Source organism: Xiphophorus hellerii, chromosome 19 (genome assembly GCF_003331165.1).
Source record: "Xiphophorus hellerii strain 12219 chromosome 19, Xiphophorus_hellerii-4.1, whole genome shotgun sequence".
In the NCBI taxonomy this organism is placed as follows: Eukaryota; Metazoa; Chordata; class Actinopteri; order Cyprinodontiformes; family Poeciliidae; genus Xiphophorus; species Xiphophorus hellerii.
Genome location: NC_045690.1, coordinates 24496045 through 24506045, shown reverse-complemented (window position 1 = coordinate 24506045; position 10001 = coordinate 24496045). Strand labels below are relative to the sequence as shown.

General features: G+C 39.7%; 1 protein-coding gene across 1 annotated transcript; it reads right to left on the bottom strand.

Moving 5' to 3' along the window:
- Positions 1 to 1707: 1707 nt before the first annotated feature.
- Positions 1708 to 6521, bottom strand: foxi2 (forkhead box I2). The gene is made up of 2 exons (XM_032548020.1): positions 5687 to 6521; positions 1708 to 4233 (listed from the first exon to the last, which is right to left on the bottom strand). The coding sequence occupies exons 1-2, from the start codon at positions 6294 to 6296 to the stop codon at positions 3635 to 3637; spliced, it is 1209 nt and encodes a 402-aa protein (XP_032403911.1). The 5' UTR covers positions 6297 to 6521; the 3' UTR covers positions 1708 to 3634.
- Between the last annotated feature and the right edge of the window lie 3480 nt (positions 6522 to 10001).

The window sequence follows — 10001 nt, the reverse complement described above, 5'->3', positions numbered from 1 at the left end:
TTTTCTGTACAAAGACATCTGTCAACTGCTGTGTCTTTGCGAAGCGCTTGGCTTCGCTCCAAACGAGAACCTTTTCATCTTCCCAGCGCGCCTCATTCCCGCCTCTGGCTGCAGAGCTGGTGTCGGAGGAAGTCGGGCTTCATTCATTTATCTTTTCTTGTCGACGAGGGTCGCGTTTTATTAATGTTGTATTAAAACACTTGAACTAAGTGTGAGTTTAGGTGTTTCGTAACATTAGGGTGGAATGTCACGGAAATAAAAGAAAGTCGTCACCCTTCTGTGTTTCCAGGGGTGCAGTTTTAATAACCAAGAACAAAAGTATGGAGGACCTTTTAAATTTCTTTGTGCACTTGAAATAAGTTAAAACTGACTTACAAATAACTTTTCAGCAAGATACAGGACATTGTTGTAAGTCAATAATTCCTTAATATTGATGAAAAAGTACTGGTTCTGATTTCACGTATAACAAACTTTTCCCAAGTTATAGATGAAACAATTTGCCAATGGAACAAATACTTTTTCATCAATATTAAGGAATTATTGACATCAAACAAGCTCCTATATCTTGATGTAAAGCTACATGTAATTGTGTTATATTTTAGTGTACTAAAATATTTGCACTACAACCTAGACCAGAATGCTTGGTAAGATTTGTTGTTTTTGCAATACATACATGGATCCTTTTGTACACATATAATTACTGATTTATTTATTGGTCTGGTCAATCAGATGTCTTTTTAGAGAGTCACCACAACAGATAAAATTAGTTCATGGTGCGCGGTCAAAAAGAGACCATGCAATTATTGCTTTTAACATAAACATAGCTAAATTGTGGAAACATTTATTTCCAATTTTATTTAAATTCCTACATGTATAAAGCATTAAGTTCATTTATATGAGAAAATGTGGCACATTTGGGCCTCCATACAGTCCAGTGGAAATTACATAACCAAATAGAACGAGTTTTCTTGGAAGAAAACTGTCATTCTAAGGTTAAATGCCTTCCAGAGGATAAACTTTATCTTAAGCTCTGACTTCCTGTGAAAACAGTTTAACATTAACTGTTTAATCTGAGTGGAAGTTTACACTTGGTGTATTTTTTCCTATAAATCTGGGGGTTTGGGCCTCACAGTCTCAGAAGTCAAAATAGAAAATCTGAAAGAAAAACTTTGTTCATATGCTTTTCAATCGACAAAACAATGATTTTTAGAGTCAGACTTGGCAAATTTAGTAAAAAATAAACAAACAAAAAAACCCCACTTAAAACATAACTTCTTATTAAAACAATAAAATATCTATCCATCATCATGCATGCTTAACCCCAGTGGGGTTGCGAGGGGTGCTGGTGCCTATCTCTGGTGCTCTAAAATAAAATATAGGAAACAAATTAAAAAGAAATTAATTTTATTCATAACACCAGGTTTAGCGTTTTTTTAATGCAACTGTTTAAAAAATATGAAAGATGATGAGATGTAAATATAAGTAAAGTTGAGAATACAAGGAACAAGAATGATTTTTTTTAAAAAATTTTGTATTCTGTGTGAACTGATATGAAATAGAGCAACACATTACATTTTTGGCAAAGCCCTAATAAAATATATATATACAATATATAAGCAAAATGCATTAGAAACTGGATCAGTTTTATTTAGTCAGTCTCATGGTGGGATGCTTTTCATCAAGAGTAAAAACAAAACAAAATATCAGTAATTGATATAAAAGCCATTTAATGATTGTCAAATTGAATCCTGAGGAAAATAAACAAGACAGAATATATTGTTTACAGATACTGTATATTAATAAAATCTGTGTTTTAGTGAGGCTGTCTTTTGCTGCATCCTGGAAGCTAATATTTGCATATTTAATCAGACAGTGTCTTTGGACAAACAGTAGAAAATGCCTATGAACATAAATAGCATAAATACTCCCAAAAAGTGTTTTTTTCTTTGTGTGTGTGTGGTTTTTTCAACGTTACAAAAATACACACCTATAAAGGTCCACGTCGGTTTCCATAAGCCACAGTGCTGAGGTTTCAGTCAACATGGAGGACGTCAGGAACAAGGCAGCAGGCATTGGCTGGTCGGGTAGCATTTAGCATGAGTAGCACAGTTTCACAGTATTTACAGAGGAGTTTAAAACAACAACACATGTAAAACATCATGTAGTTGCTGTTAAATCAGAAAACAATTAGTCATACTGGTGCTTAAATAACGCATCAGTTGTCACTGTTGCAATAATGTCTGTAGCTGCATTTCAGTTAAAATTGCGCAAAGTTTAGTTCTGGAAATAAATACGCCAAGTTTCTGAATTTAAAAAAAAAATTTTTTTTAGCTGTATCAAAATTTATGCATTTTGCAAAAACACTTTTTTGTCAGTTTTTATGAAGCAGCAACCCACTTATTTGTAGGAACTGGCCTCTTTGGACAATGCACTGCTGGCTCCACTATGAATGTATCTCGTAACTGTTTATATCCGTCGCCGCCATGATATTTTTTAAAGACGTATCGCGTGAACAAACTTCTTCACATGTGATTTTAAATGCATTTCTTATTTAATTGCAAAGTTGTGTTTTTTTTTTAACATTAGTGGAATATCAAAAGTTTTGTACCCATAATGGAAATGCAGCTACAGACATTTATTCTGATCTTGTTTCACAAGTTGGAGAAAAAGCACCTGATAAATTTAGCAGTAGTTTTTAAGTGCTTATTGGGCAGAGTATCACACGTTTAAGGTTTTCTAGTTACATAGCAACAAAAGAACAGCAAGCTGGGTAATTAGTCAGACAATCCAGCGGGGTATCGAGTCTGCAGCTTGATGATTAACAAACTAACTGAAGTTTTCCAACAGCATTTTGTTAATAAGCGTAACGGGTGATGCTACTTCAGTTTCCACACTGATTATCATGTTTTTTTTAATGATTTCCAAGCAACAGGAAGTCGTCTTTTTTGTAAAACTTGGGAGAAGCGCGGCGTTTCCTTTCTCAGCCTGCTCACGAGCAGTGTGCAGCAGCATGTTGGGGAGGGGCAGCTATGAAAACCGTGAGAATTCTGGTCGGCGCTTTTGCTGCCATCTCATTAAAGGACTTAAACTGCAGGAACGATTTTGAAATCGCAACTTCCCAAACTCTCAGCCGCTCCTGTTTCATAAGGCAAGCATATGAGTGAACATATTATCGTAACTGCATTTGTCTAACAACATAATACAAACCCTTGGTGGGCCACTCTAGTAAATGACTGTCCTTTTGAGGTATTGTTGGTGTCACATAGGCAACTTTGGCAGCTTTGTGTTAGTAATGAACGAGCCCTTTTATTGTGTAAAAACTATAAAACTGCGACGGTTCAGGCTCAACTTTAAATATGGTTGTAAGGTTCGTCATAAAAAAAAAAAATCTATGTTTATAAAATATTTTACTTTTTGATGTTATAAGATTGAAGTTTAGTTGAAAAAGGTGCTCAGGTGTAAGTGAAAGTAGTAGTTTGCTTTAGTTTTTTGGTTTTTTTTGCATTTTTTTAAACTGATGTTAATCAGACACTCCAGCTCAGTCTATGCTGTGACTTCTCTGTGGGGAATATGAAGCGTATTGAGTGTTGATGCGTATTCTGAGTGGGATTCTCGGAGCGAGAGGCGTCGTCCCTTAGAGCTCAGTCCCGTCCCTGGGAAAGATCAAGCTGTTCACACTGAAGCTGTTGTAGAAGTGAGCGTTGAACTGTCCGCTCTGCCCGCCGCCAAACGTGTTGTAGTACACTCCCCGGTTAAAATGCAAGCCCTCGCCGTGGTCGGGAGGCCCCGCCCCCGCCTCCTGCCCAGTGCCGCCGCCGGGGTGGTACGGGCTCAGAGCCGTTATGTTCCTGTTCGACAGCTCGTTCACCAGTCCGAGGGACCCCTGTCGGCCGGGGGCCCCCGAGCCGAGCGCCGACATGTTGCTGTAAAAGTTATTGAAACACGGAGCGGCGGCGGCGGCCAGCCCCGCCGGCGACGACGACGACGAGCTCTTGTGGTTTTCGTTCATGGCTTCCATCTCCGGCGAAGAAGGCCCCAGGAGCTGGGGGCTGTCCGAGGCCTTCATGGGGCCCGCCGGCGCCGCCGGCCGGCCGTCCTCCAGCTTCGTGACTGCGGCCGCAGCAGCTCCTCCGGAAAGGCTCGGGTCCGACCGTCGTTTCCTTTTCCGCCGGAAGTTTCCATTGTCAAACATTTTTTCGCAGTTGGGATCCAACGTCCAATAGTTTCCTTTTCCTGCAAAGAAGAATAGAAAAAAAAAATTATTTCAGTCATTTATTTTCTCTGCATGCAAACCTTAATCTTTAAAATATGTCTAGTGAGTTTTTTGGGGGTTTTTTATCGAGACATGGAATAAAATCTGGGATTTTTTTTTTTTTTTTTCAGAAAATATAAATTTAATTAAGCAAAAATAAATAAAAATTGATAGAGGTTAACTTTAAGTACATGTAATATAAACTTTAAAAATGGTTAAAAAAAAAAGAATAGTGTTGAAACTTTGTTCCCTACTTCCTAATTTCATTCATACATACATTTTTTTAATTATTATTTTTGAAAAACATTATTAAAATCTAATTTGTATCGATGTGTACATACTGGAAAAATTTGACAATTTCTTACTTTGTATCATAAGTAATTCTTATTTTGTAAATCATGTTCAAATTAGTTTTTAATAGTTTTTTGAAAATACTTTTGTCAGAAGTACTGATCTTTGTATATCTATTTCTTACATATTCTACAAATTTTGACAAATACTTCAAAGTTGTTTTCACCTTGTATCTTTGTTTGCAGGTATTTCAAATTAAAAGTGAAGGGAAAACCTAATTCTATGAAGGTTTTAATGCTACCCATGCAATACATAACAAACTTTCAGTAATTATATAAAAACAGAATCTTGTCTTAAACAGTGTATTTTTTAACCGATCTAAACTTACTGTTAAAGTTTTTTTTGTTTCTTTTTACATTATAACACAGTATTATAAACCAAGCTATTTTAGATACAACAAATTATTTAGTAGTTTGTTTTGAATGCAAAGGCCTATTGTAAGTTTGGGCTGGTTTTTTAAATTTATTTTTCACTTTAAAGAAAATCCAGTTCAGTTGCTCCTCACAGGTAATTCCACAATCATGGCGGGGCCAACAGTACAACCTTTCAATAAATAAATACTTAAATCTGAACTATATACCTATACATTTGTACATAAATAAAATTATTTTTCAATCTAGTTTTGCCATTGTCCCGTACAACAGCAAAGCATGAAAACAACCGGTCTGACGAGCTGTGCAGGTTAGCAGTTTAGATGTTACTAAACATTCAATAAGCCAGTGATCATTTTAATAAAATGGAACCATGAAAATAATTAAATTATAAATGTGTGTGATTTCTTAGTGCAAATTTAATTCTAACTTGTTGCCATTCTATATTAGCTTTATTTTGATAAATTTACATTTAAAAAGGGAGTGGGGGGGGGGAACATTACATGCTAGATTAGCTAATTTAGCATTGCAATCATTCATATTGTAAAAAGTACTACTAACGATGCTAAATAAAATGTTTAATTTATTTACAATTTTATTCAAATCGTGACATTTTTGATGATTTAGTTGTTAAACTGTGGCACGTTTGACGTTCCATACGCTTAAGGCGTCACCTAAGTATTTCTAACCCTTTCCGAGGTGTTCAGGTTACCTGGGTCATCCTCGTCCCTCGGGACTTTTTTGAAGCAGTCGTTCAGAGACAGATTGTGCCGGATGGAGTTCTGCCAGCCGGCTTTGCTCTTCTTATAAAAAGGGAAATTGTCCGCCACGTACTGGTAAATCTGACTCAGGGTCAGCTTCTTTTCGTGCGCGTTCTGGATGGCCATGGCGATGAGAGCGGAGTAGGAGTACGGCGGCCGGACCAGCTTCAGCAACTCCTCCTGGCTGGCGATGGACAGCCAGCCCAGGTCGGGCCCTCCGAACCCAGGTGAGTTGGCGAGGAACTGCCGCTGCGAGCCGTAGGAGGGCGGGATGAACGGCGTCGGGTTGTTGCCGTGCAGGTAAGACGCGGAGGAATTCACGCCCGGCCCATTGAGCCACAGGTACGGGTTCGGGGAGGAGGCGTAGTCCCCGAGGCCGTAGCCGGCGGGTCTCTGAGCGCCCTGGAGGCTCTGCTGGTGGTACACGCTGCTGAAGTTGTCGCAGTAGACCGCAGCTGCCATGTCCGGGGACTCCTGGGCGCCTTTATGTGGAAGAGAGCCGACGATAGGGGAGGTGTGGGGCTGGTGCTGGTGATGGGACTGAGGGTCGATGGAGTTCATCACTCCCCGCGGGAAATCCCAAAGGAGAAGCTGAAGCGGTTCGGGGTGGACTCTCTCGATGATGCGCGTGCAGCTGCAACAAGTGTCAGAAAGAGTGAAACAGGTTTTAGTAGCTTTAAAAAGGGGGGAAAAAACCTGGAGAGCGGCCACAGGAAGACTGTGGAGAACTCCCAGTAACTCCTGACAACCAATAGAGAGCCCAGAGGGTGTGGTTATACACTCATTGAGCTGAGAGTAGGTCAGTGGCTTCATTTAATAAAATTCATTGAGAGAAACTTTTCAAAGAGGAGGATGCTGTGACCGTTTAACCTCAGCTAACAAACAACAACACAGGACAAAAAGGGCTATGTGGCCTTCAGGACTTTTAATTGAAGATGTCTATGTTCCAGGTCATTACAGTGGGGCGGCCGGGGAGAATAAGTATTTCACACACACATGATTTTTTTTTTTTTTTTTCCAAGTTTTACAAAGAATGGAGAGGTCTCTAAGTTTCACCTTTGGTGCACCTCATCTGTTTGACACAGAATCAAACTCTAAAAATGAATTATTTGACAGAGCCAGTTAGCTTAATTATTTGATCGCCTACCAACCAGCAAGAATTCTGGCTCTGACAGTTCTGTTAGTTTGTCTTTAAGATGTAATCCTATCCTCCACTCATTACCTGGATTAATCACACAAGTTTGAACTTATTATCTGTATAAAAGACACCTACCTGTCCACACTCAGTCAAACTCCAACCTGTCTGCCATGGGCAAGATCAAAGATGAATGACTTGGAGGGAGCTGGGACCACAGTTTCAAAAGTTACCACAGTAGAGTACTCTTCCTTCGAGGAATAAAATTCTGCAGCACACACCAGGCCCATCTGAAGTTTGCCAATGACCATCTAGATCAGAGTTTTTCAAAGTGGGGGTTGCTGCCCCATAAGGGGCGCCAGGGTTGCTTTAGGGGCACAGACTTTTGGAGAGATGAGGAAAAAAAACACAAAAATAGAAATTTTATTACAATTTATTTTTATCGCCCCGCAAGGGGTCTTTTTGTGGGCTCTAGTGTCCCTTTTTTCAAAGTAGGCTGACAGGAAAGGGGGAAGGAGAGGGGAAGACATGCGGTAAACGTCGTCGGGTCCGGGAGTCGAACCCGCGACAGCCGCGTCGAGGCTACGTTTTGCCTGAATGTGGGTCGCGCTAACCCCTCCGCCACCACTGCACGCCCTATTACTATTTATTTTATCATAAAATGTAATCTGCTTTTCAATCATTACTATAAAATATAAGTTAAGATAATTTATTGAAGGGTTATTTGCCATGCTCATCGTATTGGCTGCCAGTCAAATTAATCAAGCTGCTTTGCTCTTTATGCTGGACAGCTAACATAGCTAGCAAGCGCAAAATCTACAACTTTCTGACAAGAAAACAACAAAAGAAAGCAGACACTGCTGCAAAATACTCTAAGAACTCACAGGAAACTAAACGTATGTGATCAGATGAAACAAAAATGGAACTTTTTGGGATAAACTCCACTCCCCATGTTTGGAGGTAGAAGAAGGTCGAGCACAATCTCGACCTTCTTCCTGCAAGAAGATTAATCTCAAGAAGACCAACCCAACCCCAAGCACTGGGGTGGAAACATAATGCTTTGGGTGGAAATATTATGATTCAGGTGTGTTTTTCTGCTAAACTGGCAGGACAACTGCATCATATTAAGCATAGGATGAATGGGGCCAAGTATCATGAGATTTTGGGCAATAAACCAAAACACACAGCAAAGGCGGCTAAGGAGTGACTCCGTAAGAAGCATTTCCAAGTCCTGGAGACGACCAGCCAGTCTCCACACCTCAACACAATAGAACATTTTTGTTGGGAGCTGAAACTCTTTACCCAGCAACAGCTTTGAAACCTTAAATATCTGGAGACCTCAAACTGAGGTCTCCAGATATTACATACATAAACCTACATTGAAAAATGTAGGTTTTCAATGTTATTTCCATGAAACAGACTTTTGCACAAATAAAGAAAAAGTATGTGGATAACTCCTTAGCTATTTTAATGAGCTGTCAGATACAGTACAAGTCAGTCTGGGTTTGCAAAGACAACACTGAAAAGGAACACGGGATTTCTAAGTCAAAATTAACAATTTGCCACTGTAAAATTTATTGTCCTTTCTCGCAAGCACCACAACTTTAAAACAGATTTCATTTATTTCTTTTTTGATCCGGGGTATATTTGAATTTTTCTCATATTCAAATTCAGTGGAGATGGAATTAAATAATCCATTCAGCTGACAAGGTGAACACTGGGAACTAGAGATGTGCAAGTTGTCAACATGCGCACAGATCTGTGGGCACATGAGTGTGTGTGTGTGTGTCTTTCTCCTCTCCTTACAGGACGTGACTGGCAGGTGTGTCCTTAACTTGGATCTCCTCGAGGTCAATCAGGCAGGAGGAGCTTAGCTTAAAGAGGAGTGGGTTCCCTGATTCAAATGCCAGATTGTTTTGGTCACGAGTGATAATCAGGTTCTGGTGTCTGAATGTGCCTCGAGTTTCTGTCACTTTTCTGTTTCAAAAATGTTTCATTTTCTTGTTGTGGTTACATTCCTGGACTGCAAGTACTTTGCTTCCTCTGTGCATCAGTTGGAAGAACTTCACCCAGGACTCTGTCGCAACTCTCCTCACTACCTGCGTTTCCATTACAAACATGCGCAAAACTTTGTCAATATTCCGTCAATGTCAAAAAAACACAATTTCACAATTAAAATCCAATGTAAATAAGTTACTTCACATAAGTTATTAAAAACCGTCCCACGCCATGATCCTCCAACTACTTCCTGTTGTCATCTTCTTTGTGGTCTGTGCCAGCGGCAACATCCTGTTGTTGACGATGTGACTCGTGTGATGTGCAAAGTGTTTCCATTAAAATTTCGCAAAATAAACAATTTCGACACGGTAAAAAAAAAAACACCTCATCCTAGCGCCAAAACTTTTCATCAGCGGGTTTCCATTAAGCCAATTTATTTTCAAAATGTCAAATTGTGCATTTATATGGTCAATGGAAACGCACCTACTGCTCCTCTGGCCACCTTTGTAGAACCACCGTCCCGGATTTCCCCTGACTCACTTGCCTATCCGCCTTTAATCACTCCGTACCGTCAACATAAAATTAGGACAAAGAGACAATCGGCAACAAACCCTGCCAACCTCACCTCCTGTGGATATGCTAGCCTCCTCCTGGAACACCACCTCCTCTCCACCAGTACAAAACCTTTTCTTCTTCATTTCAAAATCAATCTATCGGATATCAGACATTAACAACTCGCCTCTCTTCCTATAACGTTGACCTGGACTGCTGCCGTTTTCCCTCAAAGAATCCTCTTGCTGTACACATTTACAAATTAACATCTCAAGCTATGTTTTGGGGGGTACTTGCACTATGGTCTCATGTCTTAACAAGCATGACAGCAAAGATTTAAATCTCATTTTGCTTCCAAGGAGCCAGACTCCTTTGTAAATCTTTTCAAGTAATCTTGACTAAACCTCGTCAGCCTTTCAAATCTTTCCGAAGATTTGTCAATTTTTCTTGAGAGATTGACTTCTTTTTTATTATTATTATTATTATTATTATTTCCTGTTGATGGGAAACTGGATGGAACTAAATGCAGGGCTATCCTGGTAGAGAACCTATTAGAGGCTGCAAGAGACTTGAGATTAGGA

What these genes read in the sequence shown, in the direction of transcription:
- foxi2 (XM_032548020.1), bottom strand. Translation starts at nt 6,296, where the DNA reads ATGAACTCCATCGACCCTCAGTCCCATCACCAGCACCAGCCCCACACC. An exon ending in GAGGGACGAGGATGACCCAG is followed by an intron (nt 4,234 to 5,686) that starts GTAACCTGAACA and finishes TCTTCTTTGCAG; the next exon opens with GAAAAGGAAACTATTGGACG.